The sequence below is a fragment of the Hydra viridissima genome, unplaced genomic scaffold (genome assembly GCF_058129835.1).
Source record: "Hydra viridissima isolate aposymbiotic clone 2 unplaced genomic scaffold, HvirCarnegie_v1 scaffold_10, whole genome shotgun sequence".
Taxonomy (NCBI): Eukaryota; Metazoa; Cnidaria; class Hydrozoa; order Anthoathecata; family Hydridae; genus Hydra; species Hydra viridissima.
This window is the reverse complement of record NW_028324309.1, coordinates 6,716,814-6,737,749: the sequence shown is the minus strand read 5'-3', so window position 1 is coordinate 6,737,749 and position 20,936 is coordinate 6,716,814. Positions and strand designations below refer to the sequence as shown.

General features: G+C 28.2%; 1 protein-coding gene across 6 annotated transcripts in view; it reads left to right on the top strand.

The window, feature by feature from the left end:
• The window catches only part of LOC145192962 (uncharacterized), a 29,838-nt gene extending 9,851 nt beyond the window's left edge, over positions 1 to 19,987 (top strand). For all 6 annotated transcript variants that reach the window (XM_090065652.1, XM_090065654.1, XM_090065653.1 and 3 more), the window contains 20 exons: positions 1,423 to 1,513; positions 5,673 to 5,718; positions 5,837 to 5,972; positions 6,107 to 6,352; positions 6,510 to 6,632; positions 7,209 to 7,331; positions 7,481 to 7,572; positions 7,944 to 8,042; positions 8,215 to 8,324; positions 8,435 to 8,532; positions 8,905 to 8,962; positions 9,874 to 9,959; positions 11,053 to 11,113; positions 11,213 to 11,319; positions 14,584 to 14,684; positions 14,818 to 14,892; positions 15,001 to 15,080; positions 18,315 to 18,467; positions 18,640 to 18,849; positions 19,505 to 19,987. In XM_090065652.1, the coding sequence (XP_089921778.1) occupies positions 1,423 to 1,513; positions 5,673 to 5,718; positions 5,837 to 5,972; positions 6,107 to 6,352; positions 6,510 to 6,632; positions 7,209 to 7,331; positions 7,481 to 7,572; positions 7,944 to 8,042; positions 8,215 to 8,324; positions 8,435 to 8,532; positions 8,905 to 8,962; positions 9,874 to 9,959; positions 11,053 to 11,113; positions 11,213 to 11,319; positions 14,584 to 14,684; positions 14,818 to 14,892; positions 15,001 to 15,080; positions 18,315 to 18,467; positions 18,640 to 18,849; positions 19,505 to 19,815 (2,406 nt within the window). In that variant the 3' untranslated portion in view covers positions 19,816 to 19,987. The remainder of the gene's footprint in view (positions 1 to 1,422; positions 1,514 to 5,672; positions 5,719 to 5,836; positions 5,973 to 6,106; positions 6,353 to 6,509; positions 6,633 to 7,208; positions 7,332 to 7,480; positions 7,573 to 7,943; positions 8,043 to 8,214; positions 8,325 to 8,434; positions 8,533 to 8,904; positions 8,963 to 9,873; positions 9,960 to 11,052; positions 11,114 to 11,212; positions 11,320 to 14,583; positions 14,685 to 14,817; positions 14,893 to 15,000; positions 15,081 to 18,314; positions 18,468 to 18,639; positions 18,850 to 19,504) is intronic.
• The last annotated feature ends 949 nt before the right edge of the window (positions 19,988 to 20,936 follow it).

The following is a 20,936-nucleotide window of genomic DNA, read 5'->3' as shown; positions in this document are numbered from 1 at the left end:
AGTAGCATTTTGGTTTTCTGTAATTTCCACCACAACAAAGCATTAATTTGTGTATAAAAAACAAGGGATTAATTACTAGTTGCAGTGTGTATAAAAAACAAGGCATACTATCATATGGGCTATCTTTAATAGCCTTAACAATATTTGCACCATTATCTCTAGCTATTAAAAGAATTTTTGAAAGTGATATTTTAAATTCAGCCATGATATCTTCAATCAATTCAGCAATATTTGCTGTTGTATGCCTCTCAGGAAATGGAGCTACTCTAAGTACAACAGTTTTCTGATTAAATATATTGTCTGAACAGTGACCTGTCAGGCTTATGAAGCTTTCATTTGATCTACTGGTCCATATATCAGTAGTAAAGCCTATGATGGTAATACTGTATTTGTAAAATATTTATCTAATTCAATCAACTCTGCAATTAAGTTATGAATCTCTTGTGATGCAGTACTGTTAATTGTACTTCACATACATCTGTAAACAAAAATACAAAGGATTCCTTTGTATTGTCAGATATAAATGTTGATTTTTTTCTCACTTTTTCAATATACATGTTAAAAAAGATAACATAAATAACTGATTGATTATTGATCATGGATATCATGTAATGAAATTAAAAATTATAAAACATGTTAAAAATATGTTGCTTCAATATTTCATTTTAATAAAAGATTATATATTGTTTTCTTAGAAATGTACTTAATTATTTAATTTGATGTTACACTATTTTTGAAGTATCGATATTATTTTACCGATACTGATACCCAAAAAAAACAGTGATACTACAGATACTTGATACCGACACTGATACTTTGCCACAGCTCTATGTTTTATTATTATCCAAAAAGATAAGAGTATGTAGCTACAAATTCTATGCATATGATATTCTTTATATAGTTCTTATTTTTACTTTATATATATTTACTTAATTTGTTCACAGTTCTTATATTTATATGGTTCTTATATTCTTATACTACACAGTTCTTTTATTTACATGAAAGTTTATATGATTTCAATTCATTGTGGCTTTCATCTTTGTGGCCTGATTAAGCAAGTTTAGGGTTATGTTAAAAATAAAGTAAAAAATGATTGTGTAATATGAACAACTTCTGCAGTTTGATTGTCAAACAAGGATTCTTGCTGCAAGTGCAACTTGCAAGTGCAAGCTACAAGTAAAACTTAAACTAAAAAGTAGTTTTAAGTTAAGAAAATTTAGCTTAATTTGTTATAACTTTTTCTAATAGTTTATAGCAGCAATAGCTGGGAAAACATATTATTTGAAGAAATAAGACTGAGTTTTGAAATAAATATAGTGCAATGATCAGATATAACAATCATGCTGCTTATGTATTTTTTTTTTAGTTAAAAAGCATGTTGGTCATGTTGGTAATAAAACATGAATGCTATTGTTACTTTAGGTGCATTGTGAATGTGGTTACACAAAGATCTTAGATGAAACATTTACAACCATTACTGTTCCTTTAGAAGATTTAGAAGAAAAGCTTTTGAGTAAATTATTTAGCAATATTTTAATATATGCTTTTATCAATAGCATCTTTTACCACATCAATCAAGCAGACATACTCAATGCTGTTTAAGTAATCATTGCTCTATCTGTTAATTTCTAACCTTACATTTATTTTTGTTAATCAATTATCTAATTGATCTATTATAGCCCATTCATAAATTAATTCTCTTTAAATTAAAAAAACAAAACAAAAGAAAAACAAAAAACAAATCTCTCTTTGTATTAAAGGTTGTTCTACCATTATTGGGTGAAAAATTATTTTTCATTCCTTTCTAATCTTATTCTGAAATTCTTCTTGCTCTTTTGTTTCTCTTTGAATATTTCACTCTTAGTTTATATATTTTATCTTATCTGTTCCTGGATATGGTCTTTTTTCACTTTTATTATACTTTTTTTTTTTTTTACTAAAAACTCATGAGATCAAAGAGTGCAAAGATTTAATTGCACAGACACACAAATTGTTGTGAAATCTTTTTAACAAAATCACCTAACTTTTAGGAATTTTTGGGTGGTGAGATTGTATCTGGCATTATTATTTTTGTATCACCTACAATTCTCTCACAATATGATCTTGATTGTATTCTTAAATGGGTCAAATAGATTAAAAAAATAGAAACACTTAGTTTATACTATATTTTTGGTTCCATTTACTACTGCATAGACTAAAAATGCAATTTTATCATTCCATATATCACTGTGAACCAGAGAGACCGTTTTATGTTGTGTCACTCGAACCAAGCCTTTACTATTAGCTTATTATTAATGCATATGGTTAATTAAAAATAATTTTAAATCTAGTTTGTGTGCTATGGCTTGAAAAAACAATTTAAAAATTTTTACATATATTTATCATGTGTAACAAAACTAGACCATTAAAATCATTTGTTGATTTCTAAACTCTTTTAAGAATCTATTGTAGGTATTACTATTAGCAACCTTTTTAGTTTGATTTAAAGAAGCTTTTCAAAAATATAAAAGAGTAAATTGATTTTTTTTTTTTTACATATGGTTCCTCTTACTTATTGCATAACCTTGTTTTGCATAACCTTGTTATGCAGAAAGTAAGGGCAAATTATAAAAACATGCATACCTAAAACAAAAGTTCTTGTCACTTAGAACTCTTCAGATATTGCAGAACAAGCCATTTGTAATGTTTTAAAAAAATTTGTGGCTATGAAAATAGCTGTTTTGACAAGATTAGTCACTATCCTGGGCTTGTTAACTTCTTTTTGTTTCTAGGGCTGTATATCAAAGTTAATGTTAAATTCTATTAAATTTTACTACAGAGGTTAGCAGTTGCTCTTCATGTGAAGTATGCTCTTCTATATGTTTAAATCTACTTCATGTAGGTTTAAATTTAGAATGAATTGCCTCTCCACATTTACCAAACTTGGATAGACCACAATTATAGTATTCAATAAAGAGCTGAACATGATGCAGCAAAATGTGAAACTTTCAGTTTACTAAAATTTTTTTCCCTAGAACCTGAGCAAGGACTTGGTAAATGCTATCTTACATTCTGACTCAACCCTTTGACCAAAGAAGAATAGTTTACTTTTTTAAAGTCTTTTATACACTGAACAATAGATCTAAGTTGAGGAAGCTGAGATGTTACTACCTTATCAAGTTCGTCCAAGTTTTTCAAGAATTTCTTGGAATTATTTTCATCCCAACCTCTACCTTGGTACCCTCCTTGAATAATATTTTTAGTTTTCAGCCAGTCATCAAATTCAGGCCAAGTACCCATAACCAGACATCCTAAAGTAGATGCAACTTCATTATCAAAAGGTGCAATTTGGGAGGTGGCACCAAACGATGGATTAGAGAATCAAGAGTCTCTGCTATGTAGCAAATCCATGTATGTATCACATTCATATAGTGTTGCATATTAGATTTTTTAGAGTTATTTTCTACACTATATTTTTCATACCAATAATCTAGACTTCCAATAGTTCTTAGTTTTTCACATTCTTCATTTTTAACCCTTCACACCACAGGCAAGCTCCAAACACCACTATTCATGTAAGTTTCAGACTTTGAACATTCATTTGCATCAAAGACATTGATTACAACTTTCAAAGGGTCTTCCACCATTCATAGAAATTTGTACAAAAGCTAAATGAAGGTCTAGAGGATGTTTATTTATCAAATCCAGTATGAAAGATAATGTCTCTTGAACATACACAAGATCCTTTGAAACCTTTACCTTTTTAGTGTCTAGGAAATTCATCTGTAAAAATGTTTGAACAATTGTCATTATGTTTTTAGACACCAAAAAACATTCTTCACATTCAACAACTTGTTGATGCCCAGATTGGGAAAACTTAGGTGTTAAAGCATTAACACAAAAAGTTAAAATGTTTTTATGTGCATTACACAAAAAAGATAAAAATAAATTCTAATTCACATATTAGTCAACTTAAGATTAGCTGCACTATTTTACAAAAAATATTGTAAAGCTACTAATACTTACACATTATATAGCTACAATATGTAAGGCATTTAGTATTTGTATGTGTGGCCATTACAAATTCTATCATTACACTTTAATCATGGTGGAGGATCTCTCTCTTTCTCTTTACATATAAAATTTCCATAAAAAATGTAAAAACATTCTAAAAGAGCACTTTTTTGATAATTATTTATAAATTAGAGTTTCTACATGATAAAATTGTGATATGGGTTCCTCAAAATCATTCAATATGCCAAAAATGTTAAGTTCTACAGCAGTCTTATTCCCTAATCCTTTCCGAAGAGTAGATATTAACTGTTTGGTTTTGTTAATAGAAAGTTCCAATACAATTTGAAGTTCCTTTATATTCTGTGAGGATGCTTGCTTTAATGATCTTTGATTTACCTTGTTAGCAGGACATCAAACCATTAAAATGAAAGGCTTTCCACCAATTGATATGTAGTCAGTATTCATCTTTTTTTTCAATATACTTGAAGCAATCTGTTCAGCTTGAATGCTTCCCAAAGTTATGGCAAGAGAGATCAAGTTTGTTACAGTAATTGAAGAAAAACAATTATGAGTGTGTCCATGTACTAAAATTGAGCAGCATTTTCCACAGAGCTTTGAGTTATCTGATGAAGAAGATATGATTTGTTTGGTTTCACTATTTTGGAGCATTGAAGTTGAATTCCTAGTCAGTATTTTCCACTCAACCTTCAAAAGTGATTTTTAAATACGTAATTTTATAAATATAAATGCTTCATTGCAATGTATGATTTGATATAAACAGTAGTATAATTTTTTAAGTTAAAAAAGAAACACATCAAAATCTATAGAGATTAATAGGCTTACTTTACAATAACATTAAAAAAAAATCAATGAGTTTAAAAACTAGTTTTATCCTATAAATATGAGAATTATTTTTGATACTTTCTCTCCCCAAGAGCCTTTGAGTGTATTACCCAACTTCATCAAGCAAAGGTTTCTTTTATAACAAGACCAAATTACAGTTAGGTAATTATAAATTTCAAGGGAATACCCAAGATATATATACAGCTTCAGACTTGGAACTTGCTCTAAAAAATTCCCCAAAAACAACAGTCAATTGGCTAACAACAGCCATTTTCATTGAACTCAAAGTGAATTAAAACCAAAAAATAACACAGGTGTCTTTTTTTAAGTGATGTGATATGATAAAAAATGTATAATTTTTAGAAAAATGTCGTTTAAAATCTAATCTTTAGAAAAAGCTAATATAAAAGTTTTTTTAGCTTCTTTTGAAAATTATTTTAAAACGTTATTTGTATCATTTGATGTAAGACACCAGTTTTTTGGGATTTTAACTTTGATATTTTGCTTTTGATTACCCACAATTCCAAAATTGTCATAATGTTGATTTTTTTTAATGATTTTTTAGTAGCTTTTTTTAAGTGTTTCTTCAAGCCCTTTAATAATCATTTTTGACATGTTAACATACGATTTTGAGTTTAAAAAAATTTTAAATGATCAATATAAACTAATACTAAACTGATAGTAAAGGTTTTGATTGAGTGACATGATATAATACCTGATGGTATTTCTGGTTCACAGTGATTAAAAAATACAAGAATCTGTAATTTATTACCTAAGTTATTAGCTTTACATCTGCATATTTTTCTATATTTATATATTTTTTTCTATTTGTATAGTTGTCAAAGTGGTAGGAAGAAAAGGGAATAACATAGTTAACACTAGGTGATAAAATTTTTTTTAATATTGCTGTAGCTGCTCTTTTATTAGTGTATTGTTATAAAAATGTCCTAAAAATAGTTGCATAATTTATTTGTGTAAATTAAAATCTGGATTTTTTTAGATATAGTTTTACTATTAACAGTTGGTCAACAGTAGGAAGTCTTAAAGATAAGATGATATTTATGAAAATGATACAAGCAACGCAAGAATCTTTAGTGATGTGTCTGATCACTGAAGCTAGGCAGCCTCACATTCTGGTGAAATTGACATCTAATTTTTGTTTACTCTAAAAAATTATTCAGAAAAATATGATAATATCAGTTAGTTGCTGGTAGAATTTGTTTATTGCCATTTTCTAAAAATGTTTAAAACAGAATGTTTTTATTTATAGCATGACAGCCTCATATTATTTGAGCTTATGCTAGCAGATGGAGAAATATATGCATTTGAAACAAATTTATGTCATCTGTTAGATGACAAATTTTCTTTGGAGTCTATATCCACTAACAATCTAAGTTTCAATACAACTTGCACCAATCCTGAACTCTCTTGCAGAAGTAATGGGAAACTGGAGACAACCAAAAAGATTAAAAATATGGCTAGATTGTTTGTTTACTTTTATTCTTTGAAGTTGTCAGTAAGTTTAAGTTTTTTTTCTATTTTTGTTGTTCAGTTTTCTTCAGAATTTCACTTTCTATATTCTTTATTTTACATATATTTCACTTTAATTTTTTTGCTCTTTATACTTTTATGTTATTGAAAATTGTTCAAACTATTTGACTTATTCTTTTTAGATCCATTATTCTTTTCTGGTACTAAAGTTTCCCCGCTTTTGTCTTGGTCTTGATATGTATGAGTGTATAGCAAGATTGCTAAATACTTCTTCTACTAATTTAAAGATTTCTATAAAAAATAAGGTCAAGAAATGTTAAAATGAATCAAGTGGCTTAATTTTTAACTTTCTGTTGTTGTTAATTTTAACACAAATATTGTAAGACTTAAAAATATTTCAAAGTTAATAATGAAAAAATTTCTAAATTTGCTCACCAGATATTGTTGGCGTTCATTATTCAATTTTAAAACAATAGTTACTGTTTTAACTAGCAGTAAACTGTGCTTGTCTTTCCATTCTCAAATCTTAATTTTGTTTTCCAAATTTGTGTTTTTCCATTCTCTAAGTTTGATAGCTTTTCCAATTGCTTAAAAATAAATGCACCTGTTAAAGTCACAGTTCATTTTGTAAAGGTTCTGTAAAAAAATTTTTTATTGGTCTTTCATGAAAAACCAATTCCACACAAATATTGCAGTTTTCTTCCAGTTTTAGCTATAAGTTAATTTTATGTAATGTGAACCATATTTTACTGTAAACAATGTGCACTCTTGGTTTATTAATTTTGTTTAGGTTAGTTCTAATTGTAAATAAAGTTCAAAAGCCTAATTACAATAAAACAAATACACTAAAACTTATAATGTTGCTTTAACATCTGTTTTAGTCTGAGTTATGCATTTTCTGCATGACTTTGCAATGCAGTGGTTGCCCTGTACAAATGTGTGACAAAGTAACAGTCAGTGACCAATTTTCAATGATTGTTGTTCTTTCTAATAATGTGGAGATGGTATATTCATTTTAATTTGTGTTTTTGAATTATTTTTTTTAACACTAAAAAAATGAAAATGTAAATAAAGTTAAATAAAAATTATATGATAAACAAAATAATTAAAGTATTTTCAAAAATAAAAACAAAATAATTATTTTAATTTTCAGTTTATAGAAGAAATTGAAGATGTCTCAGTCACGGAAAATCAACCTGTAAATTTTTTCTCTTTGGATGAGTGTATCAGAGCTTTTGCTTACAAGTATGTTTGAGAAAACTCTGTAAAAAGAGGTTTATATCAATATAAAGGATAGGGTTTATAACTGTAAAAAGAGATACATGACAATGTTAAGTATGTACCCAACTTTTTTCATTTATCATTTTTTAACAATTAAAATACTATCTAATATTCACTCAACCTATCAAATGTAAAATTTTAAATTATAAAATCAGTTGGTTCTTAAAAGTAATTCTTTACATGTGGATAATCATTGAAAAAAAGTATAAATCACATAAATAAATTGGAAATTACAAACATCTAAAAAACGTGTCTTTCAAAGTTTCACATTTTTGTTATTTGTAACTGAATAGAATATGACTTTCTAAGTATGTAAACAAATTTTATGTGTTTAGAAAAGAAAAGTCATTTTGTCCAGTTTGCTTTCAGTTTTTATGGAAACCTGAGATCATAACTTTAAATTGGCCTGATGTTCTTACTTTTCAGTTATCCAGGTAAGCTATTTTTATAGTTTTTTCAAAAGTATGTATTAATAGTTTAAATGAAATTGTAAATGCTTTTTTTTTTATTTTTTACATTTCTTTATACAAATGTTAAACAAATTCATCAAATCTTACTTTGATGACAAACATTAACCAAATTGTGTTATTTTTTGCTATTTTTAAGTTTATGTGAACGCAGATTGTTATACCAACACAAAATATTAGGGCCATATCTTGGCAAGCAACCTTCTGGTCAAGAGTTTTCACTTACAAGTCTAATTATTAAAGACTCAGGTGTGTTGCATGCTGTACTTGTTGGCAAATGTTGATCTCCAATAAGCTGCAGTACATCTTACTGAGTTCTTTTTTTTATTTAGACAATTTTTATGGTTTTTATATTTTAGAATACACTGCCTTCATTAAACATTGTAGTGGAGCATATCCAAAAAAAAGAGTTTGTGATGAAGACACTTGGATCATGTATTCAAACAATAAAGCTTTGGTATAGTTTGAGCTTTTAAAGTATTCACTTGACAATACAGAATATTGAGTTATTACTTTTTCAGAATATAGAGTATTATATTTTTAAATATTTCAATCTTTACGTTTTTACCCTGTTATAGTTGATTTATTATAAAAATCAGTAATAAAGTGCATTTGTTTTAATTTTTTACAATTTTAAATGAAGCAAATGCAATTGTTGAAGAATTGAAAATGTGAGTTGGCTGTCTTTTATATCAATATTTTATATCCAACAATTGTAACGTTAGGTTCTGTAAGTTCTTTAAATTAAGAGATGGGTGTTAAATATTTGTTTCTGTAGTTCTAACTTCTATTATTTTTGTCTAAATTTACTAATTGCATTTTTTTCTAGACAGTAACTTCATTGCCAGAATTTGAGATTGAGTTTTTGTTTTACATTAAAAATCATGGTGAGCATCAAACATTTTAAAAAAAAGAACACAATGTTTTAGTGATCGTTTTTACAATAGGAATACCAATTACATTTTAACTTAAATTGTTTTGCATTCTATTAGGATCACAAACAAATATGAAATTACAAAACATAAGTATATCTCTTACCTTTGTAAAGTGAAATACTGTTTTACAAAAGTAAAATACTTCAATAAAATTTAAATTGTATTTGGAAAAATTTTTATGATAAAAACTTTCTATAAAAACCATTTAGAAATAATTTAAAGTATTTGACGTACTGAGCTTACATAACTATCCTTGTGTTAAGACAGACTTTCTAACAATTTTTACACTTTTTAGAAAAATCATTATACAATTCATTAATCATTTTCGCTTTCACTGAACTATTTATAGACAAAGAAAAAAATTCAAAGTTCAAAAAAATTCATAAAAAAACATTTAAAAAACATATTTTCTAAATGATACTAAGATCCCACAGTTGATAGGATCTTCAGGAAATATATTCAAATAAGTTTTAAATGATTTTATTCTGAATTTTTTCAGTGTAAGTTATTAGTTTTTTTAAAAATTTTTAAAGACAACCTTTAATAGCATACTCAGATTTTTTTGTTTTTTCATTTTTCAGATTTTAAAAATTTTTTTTCTGATTCTATAACAGAATTTGAAGCTCATAAGTATTTAAAACTTTGGTCAGAATTGTTATAGACAAAAGAGAAGAAAAAGATATTTTTATTTAAGATGCTGTCTTGATCACTTCATTAATACAGCAATTTTTTCCTATTGATATTAAAAATGATAATACTCATAATCATTAATGAAACAAGAAATTATGTATTTTTATGTATCTCAATGGAAATAATATGTAAAACTCTTTTGTTTTATTTTTTATGCATTTTTCTTTTAATAGAAACTTTTGTTCAAAAGTCCGGAACCTGCTCAAAGATTCTAAATAGGGCAAAAAAACAGAAGAAAGTTATGGTAGCTACACAAAGGGTTAGATTTATCTGTAGTAATTATTACTTAGATTAGTCATTTAACTGCATAATATAATGATTAAACATCCAAATATTGTGATTTTTCTCATATAATATGACCAAAGATGTGATTTTCTCATATAATATAACCTGCTGCATTTTTACATTTTATTTATCTCAGGTCAGATGCAATTTTTTTCCATTAATTTTTTTTTCATGAGAAAATGTAAGAAGAATCATAGTTATGTTAAAAAATGTAAGAAGAATCATAGTTATGTTAAAAAATGTAAGAAGAATCATAGTTATGTTAAGTCATTACTTGGCTTAGTTTATAACAAAAAGGGGGGAAAAAAATTTCATAGTGTATTTTTTTTTAGGCTAAATGTGACAAATTGTTGACAGCATTTGCACCTTCATTTTTTATTTAAAATCTATGTAAAGTTCTTTACTTATTTAAGTAGTGTAAAATATTTAAGTAGTTATTTTAGGTACCATGGTTTTTTAGGTTATTTAAGTAGTTATTTTAGGTACTGTGATTAGGGATGACTTTACAAAGTAAAGGAGTTTTCACAAAAATATTATATGGTGCTTTCATAGTAACTTTTTTGGAGTTTTTTTACATACTGGTTTATCAGTGAATAACCTATATAAAGATATATAAAATTGTTCATTTCAATGCTTAGATGTAAATAAACATTTTCAAAAGTCTATAAAAAGGGATATGTTGACATACTGTCAAACTTCTTAACGTCTCTCATGCTGAAAGCATATTTTCTAACTATGTAATAACCAAATGTTACTGAACATTATCTTGACTTTCTATTAGTTTTCCATTAGTTTTTATGGAAAGTTTTGTGTGCTGTTTATTTTCAAAGGATTTTGTGTTTATATTTTATTACAAGTTGTGTAAAGTTACGCCATACCATGGGGTAAAGTCAATCCCAATCCATGGGCTGACTTTACCCCTGTTTTTTTAAATTTCTTTCCTGAAAATGTTTGTGATTTTCTTTTAAATGCACACAGTTTTTTTGTTTACTTTATTTAATATGAAAAAAATGATAAGCTATACAATATTAAAAGAAATTGAACTTTTTTCTGTTACAATTGTTTAGTCTTTTGATGGAAATATTGGCATAAAGAAGAATTTTGGAACAAAAAAATATGACAGAACTGGTACTCATACTTATATTTTTAGCAATGTTACTTTATCTATGCTATAAACTTATTCATTTTTTATATTTTGCTTTTTTTATATTTTACTATGCTATTTAGGTTTTGAATCATCTAGTAGCTGCCCATCTAAAAGTTGTTATTCAAGGGATACTCCATCTTTGTGTAACTGTGTGCGGTGTAAATGCTTAGAACAATTGCACCTCCAGGTATAATTGGTTACAAAAATAACTGCTGTTTTTTTAGGTAGTAAAATGCTATACTACATGTAGCTAAATGTTTACTTTTTAAATATAAATTTATAAATTTATTTTACTATTAAGTTTCCTTTTAACTTTTTTTTTATAACAAATGCTTGATGTTCAAATTTTTACACACCTTAGTATATCTAAGGTGTGTAAAAGTTAAACTAATCTTAGATGTGTGATTTGTAGCAAATGTTACAAATCTATTTTTTGTAAGATTTATTAATTTAGTAATTGATAGTTTTTGAAAGCTTGTGAAAATACATATCTGTGTAAATTTACAAAAGTGTGATTTGTCTGTGTAAGTTATTTGTGCAAGATATTTATTTATAAATATTTTCAATGTTATTTGAATTTTTTCTTAAAATATGTGCTGCACATTTTCTTTCAAAGTCTAAACCATCAAAATATTTTTTTGTTTGTGCCCCATGTTATGAATTAATTGCATTGTTAAAATGGATGTTCATTTGAAAGACCTACTTTTTGATTAAGATTGTTAGTATAGGCTGTCTGGCAAAAGTTCAAAAGACAAAATTTCACTAGACAAAATCTCTGAGACAAATGCTCTCAAGAAAAATTTTATTACTACTTTTCCCTTGAGTAACTAATACATAGAGTATAGCAAATGGAACTACTGATTCAAATAAACTAAGAGAAGTAGTGTAAATTGGACTGCAGATAACAAAGAAACTTGTTGCAAGAACTGATGAAGATGTTACAGGCTGAAATGAAGTTGCATGACTTTTAAGCATATCATGGTTAAGTGGATAAACACCTGTCATCCTGAAACCAGGAGCAAATGTTTGTTAAAAAAAATGTCTTTAAAACTATATTTATACTTAATACCTATTTCATAAATAGTTAATGTCTGTAAAACTTCCCATCAAAGCTGCTCATGAGCTGTTCTAAAACTTTTTGAGATATTTGCAGACAGTTTTGTTATAAACTGTGGTATTACACCTTGCAACCTTGGTTCGAAAAAGCACTTGCAGTACCTTTCAGGTTCCTGTTATGCAAAGATAAATATGTCTATCAAATCTGGTATATAAATGTATATAAACTGTCAGTCAAAAGTTTGAGAGTTATGTATAAATATACAATTATATTTAAAAAATTGATAGTATTTTGTTGAAGCTAAGTTTTTTGCAGACGTGTACAGTTTTTTTTAAAAAAGTTATTTTTAAAAAAATTAATAAGGTATACAAGGTTACAGTTATTTTTAAAAAAATTAGTAAAGTATACAAGCATGTCTAAAATCAACAGTGTGATCAATCTGTATTTTCTCCAATTTAAAGTTGTTTATTGGCTTATTCAACTAGTTTTAAATGTAAGTTTAAATCATTTTTATTGTTTCATGCTTAAATATTACATTTCTTTAATTATTAACACTTAGATGAAAACTTAGGTGACATTCAAGTGGAAATAAATACAGCTTATTAAACAAGAGTTAAACATGACTAAAGTCTTCAATTGACTTATTAAAATTAAAGACATAAAAATGGGGGAAGTCTATAAAATTAGTCTTTGAAAAGCAACCTTCTATTTTAACATTTACAATAAAAATATCAAGTATTTGTGTTCATTGTGTGATACAGGCAAAGTGAAAGTCATCAAGATCATCTTTTTTTTAAAGGCCAAAAGCTACAACAAGAATAGAAGAATTGTTGTAACCAGTAAATGAAATAGGCAATTTTCAGTACCACAGTTTTTAGCACTTGGAATAAACCTGCATCAACAGTTAACACAGTTAAAAGATGTTTATAAGAATTTAATCTGTTGGTCAAGATGCTGTCAGAAAACAAAAACTTTGACTTCAAAATAAGAAACAATGACTAGAATGGGTTTATGTTCATTGTGAATAGGTAATAAAAGACTTTGGAAAAGGTCTTTAGAGTGACAAATCAAAGCTCAAAACATTTGGTTCAAAAAGAAGAGCTTGTATCTGCTAAAGAGATGTTAGTATAAGGTGTGGTGCCTACAGTGAAGTATGGCGGGGCTCTGTCATGTTTGGGGCTACTTTTCTAACTCTAGAGATTTATTTAAAATTGATGATAAAATGAAAAAGAGGAATACAATAGAATTCTTGAATGATATTCAGCTCCATCTGGGTTGCAAGTAGTGGTACTGAATTCATTTTCCAGCAAGACAATGATCTCAAAAAGAGCTCTAAACTATGCATAGGTTAAAATATGCATATTTAGAATGAAAAGTTGATGCAGATGTTTTAAAGAACATGATATAGCCTCCACAAAGAATGTTAATTTATTCTTTAACCTTCTTTTTTTTTTTTTTTTTTCATGTTCTCAAACTTTAAGCTGGCAGCGTATAAAGACTAGCCCAAGCTCATAGGGAAATTTATATTTTTGCAATGCATACCCTCTAATATTATTATACCCTCTAATATTGTTATACATCACAAAAGAAGCTCATACAAAAAATCAGCCAGATTAAAAAATATTAAAGTTAAAAACAACTTTGTTATAGTTGCAGTATTTCCACATGTTATCATGGCTGTTGTTGTGGGAACATTTGTAAATTTAGAATTTTGGTGTTCTTATAATACCAAGCAAAGTTATTAAGTCACTGCAAGTAAAACACAAGTTTTGTTGATATCTCCTCTGATCAGAAATGCTAAACAAATATTTTAAAACATAAACAATAATTCAAAATGATCCGCTTTAAAAATATGACAAAACACATATATTACAATCCAAGCTCTGAAACCACCCTCTTCACTGAGAGTGGCTTCAGAGTTTGGAGTGTAACTGAATTTATGGTAAGACACTTTGTATTAGTGATTTGTTGTTACTGAAATAACAAATAGCTCATATCAAATGTCTTATCGTATCGCATAAAATCATGATTTCTCCTGTATGATATAAATAACAATTTAAGCGATATGCACATATAAGTTACCGTGGTGTGACCTGACAAAGTCCTATGCTTTAAGAAAGTCCTTATTTAAGAAATGACAAATTTCGTATATATAAAATAAACATTTAGAGAAAAAAATTTAGTTATTTTAACTAACTAGATATCTAGTTAAAATAACTAAGTTATTAAATAATAAGTTATTTAAAAATAAGTAAGACTTTGTTAGGTCACACCATGGTATGTATATTTATGATTTAAACTTAGTTTTTAATAATTGCTTTTTTATACATAATTTTTTATGTTAGTTTATCTTAGGTTGTGTATTATTCCATATGCTTTATTTTATTCAATCAGATAGTTCAGTCTCGAAGTTCATTAGATACATTGAGTGCTGTTAATGTTTTAGCAAAGGGGAAGTCCCCAAAAAATATTAGTCGCAATGAGACATTAGAAAGGTATTTTCAGGGTACAAGAGTTTAAAGAATTTTATGATAATTTTTTTCTTGTAAGCCTAAATTTATTTCAAACCTGTTGTTTTGTCTTTCTCAACCAATTAAACTATTTTATTTCTACTATGCTTGTTCACAGATACTCTTCAGATCAGTCAGATAGTTTTCATTTGGAAAATAATTTGCATCAGGCTATTCGCAAACAAAATCTGAAGTATGTAAAAAATTTTCTGTGATTTAACAAATTGCCGTTGTTTATATTTATCAATTTTGAATTAGTTTACATAAATATTAAGTTTTATTTTTTGTTTGTGAACTCCAGAAGTACAGTAAAATACCTTCGTGAAGGAGCTGATGTTAATTATCTTCATAGAGGGCTAGCTGCTATCCACCTTAGTGCAGGTTAGATTTTTTAAAATGCTTAACTAGAATGCTTTTTGTATTTTCCTCAGTTATAATGCATAATATTGATTTTTAAAGTAGTTATAATTTTTAACTTTCAAAAAAAAAAAACTTCTAAAAATGTTTCTTACAAGATGGTAATAAAATAATGTTAAATTTTTTTTTTTAAATAAAGTGAGATTATGCATACATATCATATTCATACAACATTGTTAGCGCAGTGATGACACAACAGGAAAAAGTAAACCATGCCCAATTTCATTAATTTATCGGAAAATTTAGAGGCCTTAAATTTAAATCTCGCATCCGTTTTTGTAAATCATGTTACCTTTTCTCTATCAAAAACCTCATCGTGAAAAAGTTTTTTCATTTCTGGTTAAAGAACTTGAAGCACAAGGTGTAAATAACTTTAATATTAAGCTTTCACTTTAATATTTTGTTAAATGAAAAAGTATGTCATGTTAAATGTCATTTTTGAAGAATAATTCTGCAACCACATTACATGCTATTGCTCTGATTTCATTCATGCACAGTACAAAAATTGAGTCCTTAACAAGTTTTATTTAAAATCTTTCGGAAAAGAATTTTCATTGTTGAGCCATAGAAATTTTGTTAAATTTAGTCAAGATATTGTATTTATTTCACCAGGGTTTTCGAGATATGATTTTTCAGACCATTCTTGATATAGAGTGGGAATATTTCTATTAATTTATTGTTCATCTTTGATGTAGTTTTCTCCAATAATCAATTGATCACTGCTTGGCCCCTCTTTTCTTCACCAGCGTTTATATTTCATTATATGATCCTGTTAGCAAAAGAAACATGGATATTTAGAGTGTCAACTTTGTTACCCTAGTAAAAAAACTCAATCTTTTCTATTTATTTGCATAATCCAATCATCCTGATCGCATAATATCAAAATTGCAAAACAAACTTTTAGTTTCTTAAAGTTTTTTTTGCTCCCAAATAAGCAAGACTATCAATAAATTCTTTTGTTAGGAGTTTTTTTTTTAGTAGTTTTTTACACTTATTTTAATCTAGTTATTAGTTTCACGATCTACAGCTTCGATAGTTTTTTGTACCCGTGTTTACATGTTTTAGGAAAAATAATTCTAAAACATGTAATCTGTGGTTAAATATTTTAAATAATAAAATCCAACTAGCACACAACTTTTTCCTTAAAGTCTTAAGAAATCAGAGCAAATAACACTTTATCCTGCTATAACTTCTCTTACAAAGGTTTTGAATGACGTTATAAATAGTTTTTATATTGTTGCATTTTACACATGTTAAAAAAAATAAATTTTTTTATTCGAAATCCCCTCTCTTAACCTTCACGCAGGCCTTTAAACATGACAGCTAAAAATCAACGAAAGTACGCAAGAGGTCCATCAGAAATAGACCATAGTTTATTTAAAGTTTTTCACAAACTCTCTAAATTTAAAAATCGTGTCTTCCAGACAATATCTTCCGACACTGACTAGAACTTGTAGTCCAGCGGATTTAAATCGGAAGGGTTAGTGTCCATTAATGTTTAAGATTAACCTTTTAGTAGGCCAGAATTCTCAGAATTCTGCTTCTCACAGCTTTGATTAATCCTGAAGTTCGTACAGTTAGCAGGTGATCTTTTCCTAACCGATGTTCAATACCTTAAGCATTCTTTAACCAACTTATAGTACTATACACAAGCTGGCGAATGATACACAAAATTTATGTAATATTTAAAATATCTTACCAACTTGATGGAATACTGTATACCGTAAACGTAGAGCTGATAGAGAGATGCATAAATATCACACTAATAACATGAGTTTCTTTTGGTGAAAATCTGCTTTGGGCTCTGGTTCTTCCCGCTCTACAGCCTTAATCCACTTTGACTTTCGTGTGTTTAGTTACATAAAGTACCCACTTCTCATCGCCAGTGATTAAGTGATCTAATCAGTCAAAGTGTCGCTTTTTGGAGAGCAAGAATGTGCAAATTTTCAATCGCATATCCTTGTCATGTTATGTCAGACTGTAAGGAAACTTAATCCCCAACTTTAGAACCTTTCCCAATGAATGAAGACATTGCAGCACTGAGGTGTGAAAACATTGGAGTTTGGAGGTTATGCAGCAGCTACTAAGTCTTAAATCCTCATCGACTAGTTTGCGTACCACTTCAGAACCAACTTCAGTTGGATGACCCGACCTCCAAGACGGTCCTGGAGTTGGGACTCATAGGAACGAAAAAGTTGAAATTAAATTTGACAAGTGCGTTTTGGAATACTGTCTTGGCTTAGGGCTTTGAATATGTTATGTTCGGCCTCACCGGCGGAATGACCGTGCTGGTACTCATATGATACAGTTTCGAATATGGGATTTCTGATCTGACTTTATGTCAAGTGAATCAACTGTACTCGCTGATGTAGTTACGTGGAAATTTCTAGAAAATAATGTACCATTGATGAATTAAAACAAAATGCTAGAACATTCTAGAAAATCATAGAGCTTCCCATGTTCTAATAAGAAAAATTGTAATGGTGCAAGTGCGAAAGAACTTTCTCTCCAATCCAATAGGTTGAATTTTAACCTAATTACTTCGAATCGATTGTTCGTGTGAACGATTTCTAAAAAACAACATTTCTATCACGTAAAAATGAATTGCTTTTTAAATATTCATCATCATCTTCTTCATCATCATCATCATCATCATCATCATCATCATCATCATCATCATCATCATCATCATCATCATCCTCCTCCTCCTCCTCCTCCTCCTCCTCCTCCTCCTCTTTACTGAAATATTTTAGGAATATCTTAGCTCTCATTTGACATGAAGAGCCTAATTTTTATCCTTAGTCTCCCAACTTCAATCATAAAATGTAACATTTTAACCTTTCAAGTCATGTGACTTTGCTACTTTTGGAATGTACCATTAATCACAAAAGTGATCAATTTAGTAAAGTAAACTTATTAAGAATTTCTAGATATTTTGCAAAACTTAAATGAAAAAGAGTTTCTTGCTTTTGTTTTGTAGCAATCATTGTTAAGTCATTCATTTGATTCTTTTTGCAAAAAACATTTTAAAAACCGATTTTACGACGTTTTCCACGTAGCTGACACAGAAAGGTCTTTAGAAGTTTATCGTTATGTCATCAGACTTTAATAGATTTTACTTTTGTTTTTTTGTTTGTTTTGTTTTGTTTTTTTACATTTAAAATGATGTTCTTAGCATCCTTCCTTTATTTTTCTTAGGTATGCCGTCACCTTTTGGTTGTGTATTTGCTCAACTCTGTCTCGATTATGGTGCTGATCCTAACCTTGCAACACACAGTGGCTTCACGCCATTGCACATTGCGACTACTAGTAATCAAGAAGAGACTATCAAGCTGTTATTAAAAGCTGGAGGTAATTCCTCTTAAAAGTCTCTTCATCGTATTCAGTATTTAATTTAAAAATTTAACACTATTAAATTAATTTTTAGATAAATATTGTTCTTCGTATTTTTGACAGAATTTCATTTGTTTTTTCCCCATAATTTTTAACCAAAAAATGTTGAGCTGTATATATTTTTTTATAGGTTCACCTAGTATAAAAGATTTTCAAGGTCGTAATTGCTATGACATTCTATCCCAAACAGGGGGAAAGCATTCGGAAAGAATTCTGAGAATATTTAGAGGAGAAGAAAATCAAGACCAGAAAGTTGGAAGTTTACGTAACGAGAGTCTCGATGAGGTTTCTTTGTTGCATGTTATAAAGCGAGATGATGTCAATCAAATAGAACTTTTTGGTAAACATTTGTTAAGCATTTTATAGCTGAGTACTATGGATATTAAGTAGGTTAACCTGTGTCATTCCAATAAACAATAAATCAAATGAAAAATCAAAAAGAAAAAAATTGTTTAAATTGTTTTTATTTTTATTAAAGGATTATAAGAAATAAAACAACAGTTCGTGAGGTTAGAATTATTTTGTTCTATCTCCAAGTTTAAACGTTGGGAGAAAGTTTTTGATTTTTTCTAAAAGTAAAAATTGTTTAGAGCTTTAGCTTTTATTTTTAAAGAAATAATAACTTATTATTTAAATAAATTTATATTTAAAGAAACTATTTAGAAAAAAATTTATAAAATAATGCGTATTTCAAAAGTTATTATTACTAACTAAAATTAATAACTCATTTTCTCCCAACTTTCAAAATTGGAGATAGAACAAAATAATTCTAACCTCGCGAGTTGTAGATTTCGTTTGTTTCTTAGTTAACCAACGGAGTTTATTTCTGATCCGGTTTGCGTTAAACTAAAAACGTGTGTATATGTATGTATGTATGTATGTATGTATGTATGTATGTATGTATGTATGTATGTATGTATGTATGTATGTATGTATGTATGTATGTCATTTTTTTAATGTTAAAAATAAGTTGTGGGTCAATTTTACCATTTTAGGTAAAAAAAATGGTGTTGACTGCCACTTTAACCTATCGAGCGGCAACGAGTGTGACGCAGGAGAGTGTAATCTGCAGAGTGACTTCAATCAAGTCAGCAGCACAGATTTTAAAGAATCTATTGTCACTGAGCATTATTTCCAAAGTGTAAGTTCGGACGTTTCATTTAACCAAAGGCGACATAATACTTGGAGATTATTTCGCCGTCGAAAGTCGTTAAACCATCAAAATTATTTATCAGAACGTCACATTGACGGCGGTTTAATCCACCGGTTAGTTAGATGGTTCAATCGTTTGATTAGCACATTCTAAAAGTTATTATTTTCAAGAAATATTTCAAAGAAAATTGCCTTCATTTTTGGAACGTTTCCTATTTATTTCATTATTTTTCCCCGAATGTAAGTTTGTTAATTTTAAATTTGTATTAAAATGGTTTTACATATTTCCTTATTACTAAAAAATATAAGAGAAAATACTTATAAAATTTTTTTTTGTCCGATTCTTTCATCGTATATCTTAAACGAATTCGACAATAAAATCAATAATAAAGGTTAGGGGAAATTGACCAATTAGTGACCTGATAATTGTGACCCTCCACGACAAAACCAACAATATGCCTATTTTATGAAATTTTTTTAAGTTTATGAAATTTATGAAATGTGTGAAGAAGCTAATCCTAGGTGAAACAAGATGTTGTTTATAATAATATAACCACCCAAAAAAATTAATCAATGTTTTACACGGCAACGAATAAAAATGAAAAGGCGCCAACGCCCAAAGCAATATAACCAATATAAAAAGCGAGAAAACTACGAAAAAGAGAGGAAAAAACGAGAGAAAGCCAAGAAAAAGGAAGATAGATAGGTGGATGGATAAGTAGTGTGGAGCTTTAAAATTACGAAAAGAAGAGCTGATGACAGAGTTTTTAGGCTCTACGAGAAAGAAGTAGATGGGAGTTTTAATTTTACAAGAGAGTACAAAAAATAGTTTTTATAGAATTTAAAGTGGAGAAATATTTTTTAACGATAAGAAAAATTAAAGGAAAAGAATTGTTATTATTAGTATTTAAACGAGAAATATTGCGCGTAAAGAAAAGTGCACGTATTAACAAAAATAAATCAGAGCGCTACCATTACACAGAACCAAAAGGCATCCCCATACACCTATACATCCAACCGCCTAACCTACAAAACGCTAAACTCCATCCCCACTCCTTTAAATGCACGATAGGAACTGCAGAAAAACTCCACTTCACAAATGGCTTTAAATCGTGTTTAAAGTTAGACAAATTTTAATTTGTCACTTTTGTCATTTTTTCAGAAACATCAAGATAAGTTAAATAATCCAAAAGGATATCCTGTCTGTCCCCTTCATTGAAGATAAAATCAGGACAATCTGATACAAATTTGACTGCCCGTTCAAAGCAGTTGTTG